The sequence below is a fragment of the Mycetomoellerius zeteki genome, unplaced genomic scaffold (assembly GCF_001594055.1).
Source record: "Mycetomoellerius zeteki isolate Tzet28-1 unplaced genomic scaffold, Tzet1.0 scaffold174, whole genome shotgun sequence".
NCBI classification, from domain to species: Eukaryota; Metazoa; Arthropoda; class Insecta; order Hymenoptera; family Formicidae; genus Mycetomoellerius; species Mycetomoellerius zeteki.
In genome coordinates this window covers 2738894-2761148 of record NW_017256696.1, presented here as the reverse complement: position 1 = coordinate 2761148, position 22255 = coordinate 2738894, and the positions used below count along the sequence as shown (strand labels likewise).

At 32.9% G+C, this 22255-nt stretch overlaps 1 protein-coding gene and 1 non-coding gene across 2 annotated transcripts in view; one reads left to right on the top strand and one right to left on the bottom strand.

Moving 5' to 3' along the window:
- The window catches only part of LOC108721606 (Mitochondrial calcium uptake 3), a 28029-nt gene that overhangs the window by 5644 nt on the left and 130 nt on the right, over positions 1-22255 (bottom strand). The window contains exons 1-4 of the mRNA XM_018446248.1: positions 22164-22255; positions 2786-2927; positions 2259-2369; positions 10-57 (exon numbers count right to left, since the gene is read on the bottom strand). The exon at positions 22164-22255 is cut by the window's right edge and continues 130 nt beyond it. Coding sequence (XP_018301750.1) covers positions 10-57; positions 2259-2369; positions 2786-2927; positions 22164-22255 — 393 coding nt within the window. The remainder of the gene's footprint in view (positions 1-9; positions 58-2258; positions 2370-2785; positions 2928-22163) is intronic.
- Positions 10563-10635, top strand: TRNAR-CCU (transfer RNA arginine (anticodon CCU)). The gene has a single exon. It is a non-coding gene; the product is annotated as a tRNA-Arg (tRNA).

Here is a 22255-nt window from a genome sequence, read left to right as displayed (position 1 = left end):
AAAACTTACTTGTCAGGATGGACAGAAGGAACAGGTACTCCGTGTAAGAAATAATTCCTGAAAGTAAAAACGCGAGCAATTTAGAATCGTGAAACGATGTGATCGCTACATAAAAAACTGTACGTTTAGTTAAAATAACTGTATACCTGTTATATCTATTATTTGATATTTTATTACATATTATTTCATATATTAATATTAATTCATATATTAATATCTTATGTATTGTATTATTCATAAATTAGAAATAGAGGAAATTGTCAATTTTATCCTTACTTTATAAAAAATTTTTATTGTCGCATCAAGTGGTTCCGTGTATTTCGCAGACACGTCAATATTGATTTTGCAGAAATTATATTATTTATTGTCTTTATAAATTTAGTCTCTTTATAAATAGTGTACATTTATATCGAATTAATAACAAATTCAAAATTTCTATATTTAATTTCATGATTAGATATTTTTCCTGCAATACTAGATCGAGACGTTATAAAAATCTAGATGATTCGAAAGGCAAATCGTTATATTCCACATGATTTTATCTCGATGTCTCGTAAATTCTCGTAATTTCGTCGAATTCTTTCCTAATTTTCCCGCTAATCCGCATTTAAGGATAACGAGAGGTCTGCAGTATTAAACGCGTTTACGACATCTGGAAGTAGAATATGTTAAACACGTTAGACACGCCTCACGAGATTTCAGGTATTCTTTGAGAGAACCATCGCCTTCGGGGAGGATCAATAATTTAGAATTTAATAGCAAAAGCGAGACCTGCGGACGCACCTAAATTTTGATTTTAAACGTACTCCCTTGCGGCGCAGTTTAGCTCGTATGTAACATAACAAGAAGGCTACTTCACAGATCGTAGCTACCTTATAAAATTCGTGGCTTCGAAAGCAGAAAATGATTCCGTGGTTAGAAAATTAACAGTCAAAAGAAAGTAAAGAAATCAGAGTCAGTTTACTGTCGATAATGTTCGTTCCATGTATGTAATCTGTTGTTTTGTTTTGTTATTAAATATGTCTGTTGTCAGAAATTTAGATTAACATAAGTATTAAAGCAAATCTAATTTCTGGTATAAATATGTACTTATTGATGATACTTGTTCTCATATCTAAAAATATCTTTCGCATCATATGATAAATATTTGTAAATACACATATATGTCGTCTGATTTTTAAATTAAATAAATTAAATTTGACTTTGTTATCAGTCATGAATATACGTATATTATTTAAGAAAAGTTAATTGATTTACTGTATTTATAATTTTTAGAGAACGAGAGTTAGCTCAAAGTGATCAAGGAAATAATTGTCGTAATATTGCGAAAAGCAGCGCGTGTCGTTGACACAATAAGGAAGTGTAACGACTAAATATACGATTACGATCGCTGGAATCAATGAATGCTCAGATATATTGTTACATGAGATGACGATGACGCCATCTCAGTCGTTACGGTGGTTTCTCGTCGATAGCGCCCAATCTTCTTAAGTTGTTCTTAATTGTAACGGCCTCGGACTCTCTACCGAGTGTCCTTAAAAGCGGACCCGTTTATCTGCGCCGGTTAATTCCGCCTGGCACTCACGCGAAAAGGAGAAGAAAAAGACGAGAAACGCAATCGTGGTGGCACAGGGACGAGGAACTCGTTATTATTGAAGAGAGGTGTGAACTGGCTGCCCTCCTCTCCTCCATCGTGGCATCCCTTACGTCTGTCGATTATTTGCATTTCCATTAGCGCGACGAACGTGCGGTGCACGCGCAAAGAGCAAGGAGAAAACGCAGCCGCCGTGAGAAGTGCTGCCGCGTCATTAAACTAATGATACAGCCCTGTCTGTCGTGACGAATGTTTCACGTGGGTGGCGAAAACTTATGTCGGATAAGCACTATAAATGTCGTAAGTACAGATACTGTACGCGTCGATTGCGATCGATAGCTCTGGTTATCGCGCCTCGTTTTTCTCGTCGAATTGCATACTTTGGTAGAAAGCTCCGAGGTGCGGACTGCGACACTTGAAGCTCGTACCTACATTTGTGGAGACTTGTCAATCGTAGATTTTCCGGTAACTCGAATCAAGAGGTTTTTATTTATTGGCGTTATAAACGCACGAATATGCAATGTTATTCAACACAATTGCCTTTTCTATATATATCCTAATCGTCATCTGTAGATGATTATTTCTATTTTTATTTAGTTGCTTAGAAACAATATTAATTTTTCTCTCTTATAGATACACATAATATTTCATTTTAGATCTTTACCTTTGTCTCGCAAATTTCGAAACATATGTATGCTTCCATGGCGTAGCGAAGAAGTCGAATTTCTCATCACTTCGAGCTCTTGATCGGTCAGCACGCGCCTCTTTAATCTTGCTGAAAATATTATTAAAGTCGCGTACCATTATGCCGCATTGAGAGAGGTTTGTTGAAATGCACTAATGATCGTAACGCGTCTTTAATATCTCTACTTCAAAAATACATTAAAGAAACGACAGAAATATACTATATTCGATGATATAAAAACCGAAGCTTTGTTACTTTGAATAAAGTAAAATAAATTTGCGACGAAAGACTCGAACAGAATAATAAACAATAAGAATTTGAAATTCTCTTAATTTGTCATAAAACTACGCATTCCTTTATTTTTTAATTTTATATTATTGAAGTTAGAATGATGTAATTTTAATTCATTATTCTAATTTATTTCTAATCGAATACACATTTGAATAACTATCGTTGCAAAGACTAAAATGGATATTTATTAAAGTAAATAAATGTGAGTTACGTACGTCGAGGTTCGGCATCAATGACGCTGTTAAGAAAATCCTGCGGTGTCATATACAATTGACCATCGTATGCCACTGACGCAAATTTTATAAATCTCCTTTCTCTCGTAGTTAATTTTACCGCTTTGTGCAAGTCATCTTCTCTCTACAAAAATAAATTATTATGGTCAGTAAAATATTCATATTCAACAGTTTCAAAAATTTAATAATTCTTTCTTATATTTAATAATTACTTCTTAAAATGTTTTTTCTTATCGTTCTGATTCATATAAATAATATCACTCGAAATATCTATTTCCATATAATCGTGTCATTTTGATCTTTTGATTGTACTTTTTAAAAGAATGAATCAGTGCATTATTACTGATTTTAGTGCTACACTTATAAATGATGTATCATCAACGAATATTTACTGTTTTTTTCATTAATAAGCAGACAGGCGAGGCGATGGATATATGATTAATTTCTTTATCGCGCTTTGAATTCCATCACATTTTTACAAAGAAACAACGTGCACTGTCAATTCGTGTCAGCAAGTTATTTGCGGGGGGATCCCGTTTGCCTACAAATCGTTTGTCTACATCACTTTTGCCGACAGTCCGTTTGTGCACAATGATTATTGCCTATAGCTCGATTGCCTACATGCACTTTTGCGCACAAATAAAAATTTTAGAAACGGTGTGACATTTGCCTACATGTATTATTACTTAAAACCTCTTGAATGTTGTTCAGGATCATGTCCTGGATATCATTTGTCAAGATCAAGGCCATTGGAGATTATTCTTTTTATTTTCATTTTTGCACTAAAAATTCATTTTATACGTAAAAATGAAAATAAGAGATACAACCTCGAATGGCTTTGATTTTGACAAATGATATCCAGGACATGATCCTAAACAACATACAGTTTCTGTTGACAATTAATAGTTGAAACTGCTTATGCTTCTTCACATTAATTTAAAAATTTATTGGAACCTCTACTGTATCCTATTCAAAATTGAATCTGCAAATATGAACGAAATAAATAACAGATTAAAAAGTTGGAATATATAGTTGTGATTAGTGCTACAAAATTAAATTTCTCACTCAAGTACATTATTTTATAATCGCGTCAAAGCTGGAATTCTTATTATTTAAGTATTTAAAAAACCGAACGCTTAATATTTTTTTTTTTAATACTATTGGAAATAAAAAATGCTTGGCTCAAAAATTACTCCAATAGATAAACTGAACAGCTATCAGGTATTAAATATTTAAGTATATTTTATTAAAGTAAATTATAGTAAAAACATTATAGTAAACTTGTATTATTTGATTTTGATATCGACTAAATGGAATTACTTAACTGAAATATTGAAAAATTTATGAAACACTCATTGTAAATATTAGAATCAAATTTCTATAATTTTTATGATAAACAAATACTCTAAATATTTGATTTCTTATATGTTTGTTATATATATGAGTGCACAATAAAGGAGCGACTAAAGGAGGATAAAACAAAAGTATTTGTATTATTTACCGTTGTCATTTTTTCAAATGCGATTGATATGACTATCAATCTGATGAGAAGTTACTCGTTATTTTCTTCCGATTCCGATTGATGATTCGTATTCATGTCATTTTCTCCAGTATTTTTTTTAGTTTTTTTATTTATGCCATGTTTGGACAAGTGGTTCGCTAAGTCATTTACTTTATCTTTAAGTATGTCAAACTTCTTACAACAAATCTTGCATTGTACTCTGTCATTTGTATTCAATTTTTCGAAATTTTTCGATATCCACGAATGTTTAAATTTGTTTCGTATTTTCTCGATTATTAATGGATGTTTTCGTTTCATATGTCCCTTTAATATTGCACAATATCCATATATAAGGGAAGAATTACAAATTTTACATTTTGAAGCATATCGTCCTTCTCTTGTGAAATATTGCCATATTAAGCCACTTTGGTTATTTTGTTTGTTTATTTCTTTGTCAGGACATATTTGATGAGCATAAAATAAATGTGTTTCCAAGTGAAAATAGTTAGGCCGAATATATTTTTCATGGCAAATGTTACACTGTACCGTACGATTCTGAAATTTACTATAATGTTGCCATATCCACCTTTTCGTTTTCGTATCTCTTTGCATGTTGTTTTCTTCAGTACTCTTTTTAGTTTTTTTATTTAAGCCATGCTTGACCAAATGGCACGCTAAATCATCTATATCATTTTGCAATACATTAAACGTGTAACAACAAATTTTGCATTTTACTTTATCATTTGATGTGTTTAATATGAAATGTGCCGATATCCAAGAATGTTTAAATTTGTTTTGTATTTCTTCTAATATTTGTGGATGTTTACGTTTAAGATGATTCTTTAACACCCATGTTAAATATCCACTTGAAAGAGATGTATCACAAATCTTACATTTTGAAGTGTACCTTTCTTCTTCTGTGAAATAATGCCATATCGGACCATGTCTGTAATCCATGTCTTCATCATGAAATATTTTATGAGCACGAAATAAGTGTACTTTTAATGTTAATGCGTTGCATGCAATATAAGAACAAATCTTGCATTGGATTTTGTGTTCTCCTAAAGTATTATAATAATGCCGTATCCAACTACTTGACTTATTTCTTTGCATTGCCATCACGTCTGCACAGTATCTTAGAGTGTGTATTACTAAACATGACAATGTCTATACCATAGGGAAATGTTCGACGAAGGTCGAAGAGTGATATGTGAATTTAGTTAGAACATAAATATTGATGATTTGAACTGATATAGCCTAAACCGGGCACAGACTCTTACAAAAAGCATAACGCATAAAGCATAAGATAAATCCAACTAGAGTCCTTTATTTCATGGAAAGGAAGGAAATGAAAGACTTTAATTGGTTCATTTTCTTATGCATTATACGTTATGCGTTATGCAAATGTTTGTTCTCTTAACTTAAAGGCTTGTGTCCGATATAGAAATCCGTCCGAAATCTCGGGCGGAGAAAGAATTGACCAATCGCATTGGTCATGTGACCAAATTTATCAAATGTGATTTGTTATTTCTTTCTCTGTCCAAAATCTCGGAACGGTTTCTAGTATCGCGGACACAAAGCTTCACAGTCAAATAGTGCCGCTCTATACTTGTAACAATTCAATCATCGTAATTAAGAGAATTCATATTAAAATATATTTTACACAAAAGTGAAGATTTTTTTCTTTTTGCGTTTAATGTTGCGTCATAAAAACAAGGTTTAAAATAATGTATAAATTATTTAAAAAAAAATTAGTTTATGAAAAAGGTTGTAGTATCTATTACAAGAACGAATGCATAACGAAAATAGGGTTAAAATTTTAGTGAATGCTATTTATCTCGTGAAGTTGGCATCTCATTTTTAGAAATCGGAAATTTTATCACTGGTTCTGTTTACCTTTTATACATATGTATAAAATTTTTCATTACTCAGAGGCATTTATCCAAAGTACACGTAATTCGCCTTTAGTTAGCTATATGTGTGATCGATGTGTACGCCCAACACATTACCATGTAAGCTGCAGTTAAGTGCCAAACGATATGCTCTTACATAACGTGAATCTGCGACCTCATCCGGCCAGATTGATTCGTTCAGCCCAGGAAGCATCAAATCACCGAGAACGCACCGTGCTCCAAGGAGCCATCGGAGCAGCTTCGCTCCTTGCTGACTTAAATTATCGTTCGCTACCGCACATGTACGAGATTGCGGCTTTTATTTATTCGCGAGTAATGGCGTATTGTTGGTCGGTGCACCAGGTTGAGCTTCCGTATAAGATAATCTCTTAAATTATAGTTACTTTCTTAGCCTTCGTATTTTTGCAGCCATCCATTGCGCAAATGCCAATTCAAGTGTCGAGATCGGCCGTATGTTCTCAATATCGGAATGAATGGATTTGATAGATGAATCGTATTTCTAACGAAGAAATACGTTTAGTATTATAGATAATTGGAATATTTCAGTTTCTTGTAGAAATTATTAGGTTTACATTTGTTAATGAAATAATAAAAATAACGTATCCCTTAATTTTCAATAATGATGAAAGGATGATTTAAAGATTCCACTATTATTAATTAATGTTAGAATTTTTAATTAAGAAAAAATTAAAAGAATAACTTATTAAAAAGTCGAAGGAGATGATTGAATATATCGTGTTGAATAAATTTTCAATATTTCATGTTGTAAAACGTTTGCAACATTTATATTTGCTCTTTTAGATTTATTAATTTATAAAATTATCTCTAAATTTTTAGAATTACCGTGGTTTCAAATTTTTCTTTCTCTTTTAATGATTTTTACAGGCAGTTGTAAATATTTCGCGGCAGATTCGCGATCCTCGGCAAGCTATATTTGTCATTCGATGCACATTTCCATAAGTACCATCGTAACCAGATATCCTTTCGCGTGGATCAGATGTCCTTTCGCGAAGTTGTTTCTACAAATAAATCACCTCATTGTGATAAAAAAGGCGTTTACCTACTGTCTTGCATTTGTAATAGCGCCATTCTTACGCTAACTGCGCGGTGGTCTGTCTCGCAAATCTAAAAATCATTCGGCGAGTTGCTTACATGAATTATATCTCGCTTTAAAATTAAAAATATATAAATATATATGATATGTGATAAAATATTTTAGAATAAATTTGTGATTCAAGAACAATGATGTTGAAAAGTGTTTTTTTGTTGTATCATTACATCAAAATAATTTTGTTGGAAACTCAGACTAGAATATATAAAAAATTGCAGCATTGCCATCGCGCTTAAGTTTTCTACATAATTATTTTGATGGTCCCACAAAAGTATTTTTAAATCTGTGTATCTGGTTAAATTTTTTGATATTTTAAAAAATCATTCTTTTCATATATATATATAAAATATATTACATCAATTCATGCATTCGATTTCCACAATTAGATTCTTTCTGTCAGGTTAAATATGACGAGCAGAGATAATAGCAGATTTCGCGATTTCCCATTGAACCTCCTCTCGCTTTGCTTATGTATCCTAAAACAATTTTTCGAAAATTACACCTTGGCCAATTAATCAGTATCGTCAACTCGATACATGACTATCGTAATTCGGAAAGATACCTCGCAAACGTATTTTCCCTCCCAACATAATGTTTGTTTTTCTGGCGCGGAAATAAGACGCAACGACGAGAATGAGTGCAAAAGAAAAACATAGTTGCTTTAATTAATTTAAGTATATCACACTCGATTAATATTCCGAACGGATAGCGTCCTTACGTTCGCGCTCTCACCATAATGTGAAGCTCACTAACGCATATACCGGCACGTCCTCGCGTGTCTATCCGGACACAGGACCACGCAGGGTGTTAGGCTGGCATGTTCGTGGTGTCGAGGGTATAATGACAGGCGTGGTGAACATTATGCTAAGTGCAGAGAGACCAGGCCACTTCTTTTCGTCCTCCCGGACCTCCCTTCTTCTCTTTCTTTTTCGCCGATATCCAGCGGGCATCATGGAGAGGCCCCGTTGAACCTTTTTCCTCTCCCTAGTTCTCACCTAGATTTATCCCTTTCGCATCTCCTCCTCCTCCCCCTCCTCGCAGCTGCTTATAGTTTTCAATAAAGAAGCACGCGACGCGGTCGCGTAGAAATAATTTCCTCGAAGTTGTTTCGCCTCGTTTCTCAGCTTAAATCGGTAGTGAGGGGCGACGACGATAGACATCACTGTCCGAGACTCGCGCAAGAGAAACAGGCGCCGGCTGTCGATTTTTGTGGATGGGTGTTAAACGGAGGCGTCATCTTGAGAGAGAGGAGAAAATGCGGTAGACCTTGAAGCACTACGCTTTTTCTTGTGTTCTACACGGCGATCAGGCGATGTGCGAGATAAAGTAAGACGATTTTATAATATTAGAACAGCATCTAGATCGAGATAATCTAGACTATCAAAAATTTGTTTATGTGGTGATAATAGAGATCTTAAAAAAATATTATAGGTTTAATACAAAATAAATTGAAATTTTTCTTCTTGTTTTGTTTCTATTGTCTCTTAAAATTTAAAGTTCTAAATATTATCAAACATTATTGTATCGCGTTTGCATATATGAAATATATATTATCTATTGCATTATGTGTGTAAAAAATTAATTACTTTTATATCTTATACATAAATTAATTGCAATAATAAGTATCAGAGTCCAAATTATTTCCGTAATAAACTATTTTCAGTTCACACTTCTTACGCTTGCCACGCAACGTTATTATTGACGTTGTAATCTCAAGTGGTGATACAAATTCGTGAAGTCCAATTTAAATAATGAGCTACTCTCTAACTACTGAAGTGTTAATATATTCGGACGTTGACGAAGCATATGCGTGTATACTCATACTTCGTATATGTAAACGTATTCTTACGCGGTATGCGTAAAATTAAGATTATCATGGGAATCTCGACATGTTTGCATCACCCATGGGGAAGAATCTCGCGGACTTTAAATTAGTATAATCTTCACAAACATGCAATATTATTTCCATAGTTTTAAAAGTATTGAAATAATTGTTACTTAATTTTTAATCGGTTTCCAAGAATGTATCTTTAAAGAAAAACAAGCAATTACGAAGAAAATATTAATTCATCGTAATCTTTATTAATTTTTTTATATATAGCAGCTTTTAAGTGTAATAAATACAATTTATATAGATATATATGTATCAACAATTTTTTCACGTATAAATACATATATCAGCATGAATAAATTATATAAAATATAATTTATATCGTATTAAGGTATTTACTTATAAATGCATATGTTATAAATTTTTTAATTATCTTGGAGGTAATGTATTTTTAAAATTTTAGATTTATGAAAAAAGATAGTAATTTTGTCTCGAACTAAATCCATGAACATATTGAGTTTTCGAAATTTCAAATTATGTATACGGATGTTAAAAGCGTCGATATCGTTTACCGCATTTATTTGGCCACCGAATACACATACGAACATGCCTAGCCGTCGGTGTGTAATGTAACGAATATGGACGATGATTACGGATCATCACATTTATGGCAAGTCACGGTGGCGCCAAGATTACTGAAGGAAATTGAAATCAGATAGCAGTTTTGCTCACGAAGCGGTAGTTTCGTCTGCATGTATTTGCATATGGATATTTATACACGCAACTCCGAGAGAGAGAGAGAGAGAGAGAGAGAGAGAGAGAATTAACCACGACCTTTCAAGATTACAAATTTCAATTTGCGCGAACAGTGAGTTCGATAACAGTCTCATCATGGAAAAGAAACTATCGGCTCTACTAAGATAATCGTTATTAGGATAATCTGATTTTATATGTTATAATTTTATGCATCTTTAGAGATAACAAATTTTTTAAGAACTTAAAATTTTGTATACATGATTTATCCGTTTTAGTATTTATTCCTCAAAAAGTATTATTTGTTAAGTTAATATTTATCATTACTCTAAATGAAATAGATTCATAAGTATTGATTTTTTTAATATGTCAATTTAATAGTTAATGTTTTAGCGCAGAGAAAATGTATTTCCAAAAATTTTATCATATTAGAAAAATTAATGTTAAGTAGGGATGAGATCTAGATAATCATTAGCAGAGAATGTGACAACAAAAGATTTTTCGATAAAATTAAATAATATTTCGGATTAATAATTATTAGATTTGAAAGTAGCTTCTTATGCAATATGCATCTTAGTTAGAATAATCATTATCTACATAGATTAACGACTAAATCGTGAATTGCATACTAAAGCGCTTAACCCACAATCGCCCCTGTGGCCTAATGGATAAGGCATCGGTCTCCTAAACCGGGGATTGTAGGTTCGAGTCCCACCAGGGGTATAAAATTATATTTTTTATTCTTATATAAATTATAAATGTCTCATTACTAACGATGAAACGGTTCTTGTTATCATATTAAGTGTGATAATATTAAGCTAAATTGCTGCAATATACATAATATAATAGAAGTATTTGATTTCTTGTAAAAAAGACATACAATTACATAAACTGTATTTATTAGAAATATATTTATATAGTTCATGAAAAATTATTTATAATTTATAATTTTTTTGAATAATGATGCCGAAATCTGCAGTTCTATTATGGAAATATATATCCATGTTTGTAGCAGTGAAAAATACATCTGTTATTCGTGCTAAAGTCTGACAGCAATTAGTATCAACTTGTGATTTCGCAAAAGGAAAAATGTACATTGTTCGAATGAGGATATCTCAAGGATATAGCTCAAAAATAAAGCTAAAATTATTCCGAAGATTGAAAGAATTTAACGCGAAGCGGTTCGTAGCGTTAATTGAAATCTGATAAAACGCTCATTCGCTTTTTGATGGACGTGAATCGATTTCCGTGTATCTCTTCGTAATATCGGCCGCGAGGATTCGGGGAAAGAGCCGATCTAACGGCGGACAAGGTTGCAGTATATTGCTTCGTGCTGGCCGAAATACTCAAATCAGATTGATAGCCGCGTAAATGTAGACTGGGTGGTCCGAGTGATTCTAATGCGAGGAAGGTTCTGCTCGGGTTAATCGGTCACGAAAACATTTCGAGGGGTTGCCCGTGGACTTGACTTTGGCTCCGCGATAAAATCGATCCTTCCAATTCACAGAAGAGAGTAGTGGTTATTATCGGTCTTGATCGTCTCAATGTCCGAAGAGGCTTGTAGTGGTCTACTTTATTGGATATTCGAATGAAGTTGGTTGAGTTTTCTCTTCCTCGATATGAGTAACATAGATTAAGCGCTGCGTAGATATTTAATTCTAAACTTTCTGATACTCGGTCTGCTCATTTTTCTTATTCAAATAGAATTGAGAAGTAAAAATCAGGCATTTTTATATGACACTTATTCTTAGCCAGTTAGCCACTCATATTTTAGTCTTTTATATTGCATTGATTTAATCAATGAATAAATATTACACACGAAAGATATTATTTACTAAATTTGTTATTGGAAGAATTTAAAAAAATTCGTATAATATTAAATATAGTTAAATGATATTAACATTTATCTATAATTTAGTGAGTTAGAGAAAATTGGTTTTTTAATGTTACTCTCGTTTTATACATCGAAACTTAATTATAAAATTATATTCGGTAAATTCTGCGTGTTACATTATTTGATTGATTACTTAACTAATCTTCCTTCTCTTTTCATATTGTTACCTTTCTGTGTAGGAAGGTTATCGTTCGTATTATCTCTGTATGAATCGCGTGAATATGTTCTAGTTTTGCCCTATATGGCGCCCATACACGATAAAATCATTGGCTGTCCATTTATCTCGTGTTTATCTCAACTGTTTTCTCTATTTCCGGTATTGTATTACGGCATTATCTACGTCTATAGCAGATCGTTCGTTTCTCTCGTCTCCTTGAGATCCCGGAGGGGAGCGTCGAGAGAATACCAACGGCGCGGTCGAATCTCGCGCGAACTCGATAACGATTGCCGGGTTGTATCGGGTTCGTACGATGCCGCAGGAAGGTGGGTCATGTGATTTGTGGTCGCGCAAAAGAGAATCTCGTCGTAGTGGAAGGATGCTGGGATGCGGACCATTGCATACCGCGCGCTGCGCTATAGTGTGTGCATTCGGTGCAGTCAGATTCGTATCTGCGTACACGCTATGTGCGATTCTGGTTACCTACGCTGGTACGAGGTGGCTCGGATACATGGCGACCGATTTCTTGGGGGAAATAAACCTGTTCCCTGTCACGAGGAGAGATATATTCTTCAATAATCTGAGGAAAGTTCTATCTATCTTAGTCTTTCTATCTTGATGAAAGCAACAATCGACTACATTGTTACATTGACATTATCATAAAATGCAGAATGATTTGAAATTATATAAAACGTTAATGGAAAAATTTTTTATTTGACTTTAATAATAAAATTTTGATGGTCTCTAGATGGAGATCATTTGCTTCTTATTTTTAGTAAGAAAGAATGATTTTGCTGTAGTATCTAAAAATTATTTTTAGATCTGTCTATTAAAATTTTTAGATATTTCAACAAAACTGCAATATATTTTGGTATAATTTTTAACAATTAAGTATCTTATTAATACATTAAAATTGAGAATTTTAAATTCTCTGTTCGGAAAAATTCTTTTCCTAGAATTAAATGATGAATTAAGTCTTGCTATTATTATTAAAACTTAATATACGTTAAAAAATATGTATATATAAAACTGCACGAAAACGTTAAGAAAATATAAAATCTTGTATTTTATGATAAAAAAATTTATTTATATATATTATTATCAGCGCGTATTTTGATTGTCAGATAAGAATCAGAATAATATCCGGAATATAGGGAAGCGTTTTAGTTATCTTGTATCACGATTGCAGAAAAATGTTACCATCATCCGGGAGCGTTGTCATGTTGCGTGTTACGTGTGAACTACCCTGAAATTATCGCGCAGCGCTCTATCATTAACTGATTCGGCACTTTTCTCGTAGCTGTGTTTCGCCCATGTCGCTTTCAACCTTTGAACCAATCTTAACCGCCCATGCTCGAAACGACTGGCAATGAACAAATTATCGGGTTATGAAATTTGAATACAATAAGACTTAAAAATTTAGTCTCTTCCCATATCGTTAAATGTCTGTTTTTGAAGATAAAAAAGGACTCGTTCCAACGCATACGTATAATTGGTTTCATGTAAAATATAATTGAATGACTACACGATTATTGACCACGTTGAAAGCAAAGTAAAACCTTAATTTTTAATTTTCATTTAAATAAATGCTGTAAATATTATTAGATTTTTTAATGTAGTTAAAATCCCATTCAATATTAAATTCTAACAAATAGAAAAAAAATATCGTGTAATATATTCGTTACTGGCATGACAAACTTGTTGATGTGAAATTTGTACAACGCGAGTACACTAGAATTTACAAAATCGATGGTTACCCCAATCGGCCCCTCTCCATCGTAGTGATGGACGAGACTCGTCGAAGTCAACGAGGATTCCCAAATCGTTATTTATTACTCCCTATGCAACGCACTTAGTTAACCATCGTATACATATGTAAACTGAAAACGGGAAGGGAGTAAACGAGGGATAGGAGGAGACGCGATTCTCGTCGGCCGGCGGCGGTTCTTAAATCATAATCCTCTCAAAATATTCAATTATACCGGCATTGTTTCGTCGTTGATGCATAGCGCGGTAACACGCGATGTGCACCGGCTCCACCTTCGCATGCGTCCACTTACATGCGATGCAAACCGCGCGTGATAGACGTCGGTGCGTTTGTATACGCGTGTGAGAACCCCATGGGATACCCACGGGATACCCGTAACACCACCCACACTGCTATCGGTCCATTAGCCCAGGATAATGGGCACCCAACGTGCCGTGTCCCACGCGTTGGCGCTAATTTCACGGTGATTTAGGAAGCGTTAATTAATTTAGACGAATCGCCGCGCTCGCTCATTAGCATTAACTCATCGCCGCGATGATGGCCGATGAGACATGGGTCGTGCCGAAACGTGCGATTCGACGTGCCTCCCTTCAACGACGAGATTTGGTGCGTCCGTCGTCGATGCGGTAGGTATCGATTGTATCGCAAGGAGATAGTCTGCCATGTGAAGAGACAATCCCCAAACAAAAGTCTAAAATCGGGGTATAAGACATCTTTGCGAGAATTTAAGATCAGTATTTGTAGTTGGTGCTTATTTGTATTTAAGATCTTAAGTACAATCTTAAGATGTTATAAGCCAAGACAGAGTATTAGCATCTTAAGACATTACATAAGACGGTTTTAAAATAGGAATACTGGCCTAAAAGATATCTTATGTCCTGATTTTGAACTTGGTGTTGTCTGTTTACGTTTCTTGTTTGTGTTTTATTATAGAAATCATTACAAAGGAACGGATATCAATTGATGAAAAATTATAAGAGAAATGAGCAAGAGTGAAAAATACTTTATTCTTTAAAGATTCAAAAAATCTAAACAGTCTAATCGTTTAAATTTTTATGAATTTTTTTATTTAATAAATTCTTATGTTGGGCGTCTATATCTTTTTTGAAGTAAAAGCATGTACGGAAATTAAAAACATAATTAAAATATTAACTTCTTCTAACTTCAAATAATTGTATGCTAAATATTTGGGAGACATATATTTACAAACAGCAATTAACGTAAAGAGGATACGATCATATATCCGAAAATTTCACGGTTGAGGCTCATGATTACTCGTGAGTTTCTATGCGATTGTCCGAACGTAACAAGATTTTCGCAATGGCTGACGTCCAAAATTTCGGTCAGCACTATTATTATTATAGAACTGACACAAGCGTTTTACTGTAGTTCATCATAGTTCAAAGACTCCTATGTTATATTTTGATTCAAATGTCGAAAGCGCTATGTCTGAAATATGCCTGTTAACATAACAATGTATGTACCTACTGAAACGTAATTGTCTGTCTCTATTGAGAAAATAGCGCGAAGATAAATAATTTAGGATGAATATTAACTATTATCAGATCATATATATAATGCGATAATATTAACGAATTTATTAATACTCTGTGGCATAAGAAATGAAATTAAGAAATATTTTACCAACGAATTATGAAAAATGAAATTGTCAACTTTTATGTTTCACAAAAAGATTGAATGCTTTTTTACTGTTTTAATTTATTCAGCGTCCTTCGCCGAGCAAAACTACAACGCTCAAGATAACCGATTGTATTTTTCGCAGACGTGTCTGGACGCATCTCAATTGAAAATGTCTTTGATTAACGTTCTGTCGCAGGTAGCTTGTCACACGATACGCGTAAATTGATTATGAACATGAAAAACGATCGAAAGTAGAATCCATTCACGCCCACGTCGGCGACTACCCACGCGATTGATACTATCACAAGGTTAATCAGGCTACATTCACATGTCCTATCGCGGAATTCTTATCCCATACCTTATCGCCAGATTATCATTTGGTAACGCATTGTGTGCACGTTTGAGGACAGTAGTGAAATGTTTAGTCGGCAACACACTGCCTACAACACACGCTTGTAAAGGTGCAAAAATCATTTATCTTCATCTTATAGAAAGCGGAATGGAAAATCAAATTAACAAAGCAAAATATGATTTAGTTAAAAAAATATAAAAAAGTTGAATATATATTATGTTTAAATATTTTATTTTACACATTTAAATTTAAAACCGAGAACTTTAATTCCTCTATTAAATATTTTTATTTATTAAAGATTCCTATAAAATATTTTTTAAAGCAGATTTCTGGAAAAAAAAATTCTTTTTAGGAAAAACTGAATTAAAAAAGAAAGTAGTTTTCTTTGGAAAAAGAACGAATTTCAGTAAAAATTATTTCGCGAAAGAATTATTTATTTTTTTTTATTTCTAAGTAATATCCTGACTGGATGTTCTTCAGTATTAATTATCCTTCCTGTTCGACTTCCTTCGAAGAATCGACAAGCAGTACCTATCGGATAGCATCGTGTTGGACGCAACACGTGCACACATGCGTGTCCTGACGATTTTCGAGGTCTTTAATCGTGTCGAGAAGCCCAGATCTGATTTATCGTTTATCGTCGATAATACGTACGAAGGTGTGTACGCGACTGATCGATCACTCTCTCGCGTCCGAATTATTCGGGGTACACGAGCGATCGTGTTGTTGCAAACGTTGATGGGAAGACAGGGGTGCATAAACGTACATAAACGTTGATATGAGTAATGGCGCGTAACTTGTACAGAGCTTGGTAAAACGTTTTTTGTATAATGATTGCTTAGGCATATGAAAGAAAAGATGTATTGCTTGGAATACATGCACGAATCGTTTATTATTTTGAAATGGCATAACATTTTGAACGTTTATTTAAAGGTATTGTTATTTTAAGTAAAAAAAATATCAAAATGTCAAAATAATGTATAGAAATTAAAACATAAAATATTATTCTTTTGCTCTAATTTTAATTGTAATTAAATTAGTTACATAAATATGCAAGTTTTAAAAATATAAAATTGTTTTTTTTTAATAATTTAAAGTACTAATTAAATAAAAGACAATAATTTTGATACAATATGCAAATCAAATATGAATTTACAATAAAATGTAATTATTTATATAACGAATAATTCTACTGAAATCCAATTAGTGTAAAGCACATCGATCATGAAAAGGTTGATCAATTACGGATATTCAAACGTATAAACTTTTTCTATTAGAAAAAAAAGTATTTCTGATTGGACGACCTCCGCTGTGCACTCTGATCTCTCTACGTATGCTTAGATACATACAGAAGTCCTCTTATAATGAATCTTGGTCTAGAAGGACTTGTGGATATTGTTGATAGGAGCATCTCGATAGAAGGAAAACCCAGCCTATTATCGCAAACCGCTCGTCAAACATGCCTCCGCATACGTAATGCGTGATGATAATGTTGTGCCCGTTGTACCGCATCTCGTAATAACGTGCAATATATCGGATAATATATTTCTCCCTTCTTTTGTCCACTGAACAATTTATATTCAATGAAAATGTTGAGGACTCACTCTTAACTCAAGATTGTATCGAAATGCGATTCAATAGGGAAGCTTTTTAATTTTTTATTTTAATTTAATTGAACATCTCATATTAAATGTTTTATTTCAATATCAATATTATTTGTAATTTTTATTAAAAATTTCATTTGTCTAATAATATTAAACAATTATGAGATGCAAAAAAATCATTTGGATGTACGAATAGTAATACATTGATACAAATTTGATAACACGCGATTATTCATTTTATGAGTCTGGTATTGGTTTAGATTTATTTTTATTTATTATAGCTTTAGGAATATGTTGATATAATTTAGGATAGAATAGTCATCATAATTATTTATAATTTTATCTAACTTAATAAATATTCAATAAATTAAAAAAACGTTCTATACGATAAAAAAGATGATTTGTTTTTTGCTAAATAGTTTGTTCAATTATTTTGTCTATGTTTCATATCGCACTATTTCGTATTGAATCGTATTCAATGAGCCATACCGCGATACCACATATGCATCTACATTTCTGATATCGATCGCTCTTTCCGCGTTGCAACAGCCTACGCACTCGGATAAAGGCGACAGAAACGATGGACAACATGGTCAAAGTTTATTTTTGCAAGATTAACTGGCTTCGCGAACAGTGCATCGCAGTCAGTATACTTCATCATTACTTCTACGTGATTGCAATTGCATATTAGTAGATTGCGATACACAATAAATGTTCTAATAATAAATTTTATTGTAATTATATGACATACAAATTTTTTGAATTGTCTGGCCAATTAATCTTCACGAATTAAAAATGATTGTATATATAGTAGACGTATTAAAATATTAAGTAGAACGCTTAAATTGATGGTTGTTAGAATGTCAAACATTTTAAAGTATTTCTCATCATACTTGAGATTCTTACAAAATTATTTTAATGGTCCAACAAAATTATAATACAATTTATGTTTATTTCAATTAAGAGGAGAGTTGCCAAATGCGTACTGGTCGCCTAAATCGTATCATCAAAAAACAAGACTGATAATTGACAATAATAAAACTAATAATTGATATATAAATGTCAAGTGCAAAAATATATTTAAGTCAATTTTATTTTGGTGTCATTTGTTTTTTCATTATTGTTATTTAATAATTATAAAATATTTGATTTTCTTCAATAAATTAATAAAATTAGGTATTAATTATTAGGTATTAGTTAATGATTTCTTTTATTAATTTTAATTGTTTTTATTCATAAATTCAATACTTTCAAAAGAAATACGATAAAAAATATCTATAGGTACGATTTAGGCGACCGGTTGCTTAAATCATATCTTTTGCAGCATGTTACAAAAAGACTTATAACAAATTAAATTGTTATTGATGGAAAGTTAAACATGTAATAATAAGCGTCCAAAATCTCAAGCTACAATTTCTAATGTTCATTTGCATACAAAACAGTGCCAAATGGAAAATATAATAAAAAGTAGGTTAAGTGGTACGCATTCGGCAACTCTCCCCTATGTGGGGGACAATCTTCAAATCCTACTTCCAAAAATTCGCTTTTTTTCGCGAGTACGTATGTTCCTATTTCCATTTCTGTGTCTAATTATAAGTAATTGTTCGTATTTTTGAATACAAGAAATTATTTATGTTTAACTCCATCTAGAGAATGAAAACACAACATATAACACACATCTATAAGGGAAGACCGGGGCTTCGATAAAAGAGGCAAGTTGACTTTAGAATAATGCGGAGATTTTTACAAAATTATCAATAAAGTAGTATCTAGTTTTTCTCCGATTGTTATCTAGATACATTTTTTATTCATTCAAATATTGCGAACCTGACTTTTTGATCTGTCAATGCTTCTATTAGTGACGTTAATTACACATCTTCAAAAGAAATTAAATAAGCGATTTCATATACAGTGAGTAAGTGAGTATGGGTGCATAATTGCGTGTTGTTAAATTCATACGATACCAGTGTACGGACTATTCGTACATTTTGATGGTTTCATGTCAAAATAAATTGACCACGGAAAATAATTTGGATGTTCCGTGTAAATTATGTGCCGACGTGTGCGATTTCACGTAGTATGACATTTTGGCACTCTTGCGGACGCCCTATTCTCGCCGAATTCTTGGCAGCGACGTGGTCAGAGAGTATCTTCGGGATCCTCACACAAGTCTCGATGTGATGACTATGACGAGGCATGTTAGAATGTCAAACGTGTACTGTACGCATATACTACCGCGATTAACATGTCCGCTGCGCGTGCAATTGCTTAAAATGTATAAGGTGCTTTCCGTCAATTTTGGAGTCAAGATAATATCGTCTATCTTAGGTTTTTAAATTACATTGAAAAAAATCGAATGAATACGAATAAATGAAACAAGAGGTATTTCCGTACAATAAGATATTCTTTCTATGAAAGTAATAGAAGTGCGACAAAAGAAAAATTGTACTTAGTCATGTTTTCAATTGATGGAATATTTATAAAGTTACTTAATATTATGTTGCAAACTTAATATTTCAATAAAATTACAAAGACATCTTATTTTAAGAGAATATTTTTTAGAATCTATATAATTGTATATTTATAGTTGAAAATTTTATAAGATATTTAATATTAAAAAATAACTTGTCATAAACGTTCTATATCTTTTATGAAATTTTTCAAATACACTATTGAAAGAACATCTGTTAGGAACGAAGCTTTGTTTGTTACAAGTTTAATTTACGTATTTTATTAAATCTTATCTCATCGATTTTTCAAAACGACGGCTGAATTTGTCAAATTTTTGTTAATTTTCGCTGAGAATATTATTTGCATATAAATCATGTTAATCAGAAATGTGTCAAATATAAATTTATAGTTGGTCAAATTGCCTTATAAATGGTACGGAATTCAAGCGCCAAGAACACGATGCAACTTTCCCAAGTTCTCACGCGGGATAATTAATGGATACACGTTCTGCGAGGTGTGGAAAGGAAACAACTTAGGGTACATCGCAGTCGGATTAGGGAGTCTCGTGGCAAAGGGCCGGGTGCATCTGCATGCACAGATGCAGCTTGGCTGCGAACTGCGGCGCAAAGCGTCGGTCATTTATCTGCTTCGTTTTATAAGACGTGGAATGTCCCTAGAAGGCATCCGCATTCTCGAAAGCGTCGCATGATCGATGAAACGCGTATGTCAACGTTCAACTTGAGCGCGCGAGCAGTTAAGAAGTTTCTCGTTAGTGAATGTTTCGAGGCATTAACAGTGCTCTGTGATTGAAAGCTTGACATTAAGGAAGTTGTAATGTGCCATATACGTTATATTATACCTATATATTATATATTTTCAGAATTAATTTTTTTTGTTAAAAAGATGCGAAATGAAAGAAACAGTCATGAAATTTTAACGTATTCAAAAAGAAATTATTTAATTGCAAATACAATGACTCATTAATCATAATATTTCAAGTTTCAAATTATCAACTCACGCTTAATTATTATACCACAAAAATCATTTGAAAATGTTAATACAAGTATAGATATTTAATATTGTTGTCTAGAATGTTGATAAAATAAAAAAGATATTATCTCTAATGCTGAGATATTAATTAATGTACCAATTCTCAATTAATGATTTTTAAAAATACTCTTCGAGAAATATTTTCATTCTTTATTGCAATATAGTTTCTTAAATAACGTTCACACACGATATGTAAATGAGTCACCTAACGTAATTTTATAGTTTACGATACTGCGACTGCGGTCTACTTTTCGGAAGAATCTCAGGATTCTCAGGCCGTAATAGAGACGTTCAAAAAGCCAAACTGGTTAAGCCGTATCGACTATGTGATCGTTCGGAGGGCGTGGCGCTGATACACTTGAAGATCGTTTGACACAAAAGCCGATCCGCTTCCTTCGGGCCATATTATTAACATAGCGTACCTACACGTTCGGTTTCACGACCGAAGATCGAACGAGATCAATCGCGGGCACCTTCATTCTCGACGCGCTCAGAACTTCTTTTTAAACCTGCCGAAGAATCTCGTACTTTCTCTGCCGCCCTTTCCCTATCTCGGTTCACCCGCGGATTCAGCGATATCGAAGTCATTTCATTAGAAGAAATAGCAGTCCGGATAATATAATAAATAAGAATATTTTTATTTGCGTTATTCATCTTCTTTTCAAACACGTTTTATTTTAGAATTATTTCATGTAACGATATCCTTCAGATCTCTCTCTCTCTCTCTCTTTCTTTCTTGCCTTTTTATAAGATTGTTACCGATATTATCGTAAAGTACTTGAATTTTATATGAAATATTTTCATAAATAGTTTATACTACTATTTTGTATTAAATATTTTTTTCTAAATCTTTTAGATCAGAACCTTCCTATACTAAAACGTGAAAAATATAATTTTTGTAAGTATTTCCCTTAAAAAATGAACTAATTATAAATTATTCTCGCTCGATCATTCTCGAGATCATACCTTGAGAACATAGGTATTATAGGACGTTTTGTAATAATTTAAGAAAAATCCGCAAATATCCGAAGTGATATACCTACTATTAAAATATGAGTGATATACTATTCTTATAATATTTAATATTTTATCCAGCATAATTTATATAAACTTAAGAGATATAAAATATATTATAAGAAATATTGTCGATTCTTCAAAAAGCATTTAATGAATGGAGTGCATTACTACGTCTCGTGCAACTCCACTACACACTATCCATTCACGCGCACGTGGACGCGTAAGTCCACGTGATCGTCGTGACTCTCCATTCAACTTCGCGCCATCGCCAGACGAGAGGCGAGATCTTGGACCGGACTGTACTCGATAGCACGTACCTTGCGAGGTTTCAAGGCGTGCACCACCTTCGGCCGTAAATATTGTTGCGCTAATAGAAGCGTGACGGAAACGACGGTCAGCAATCCGACGC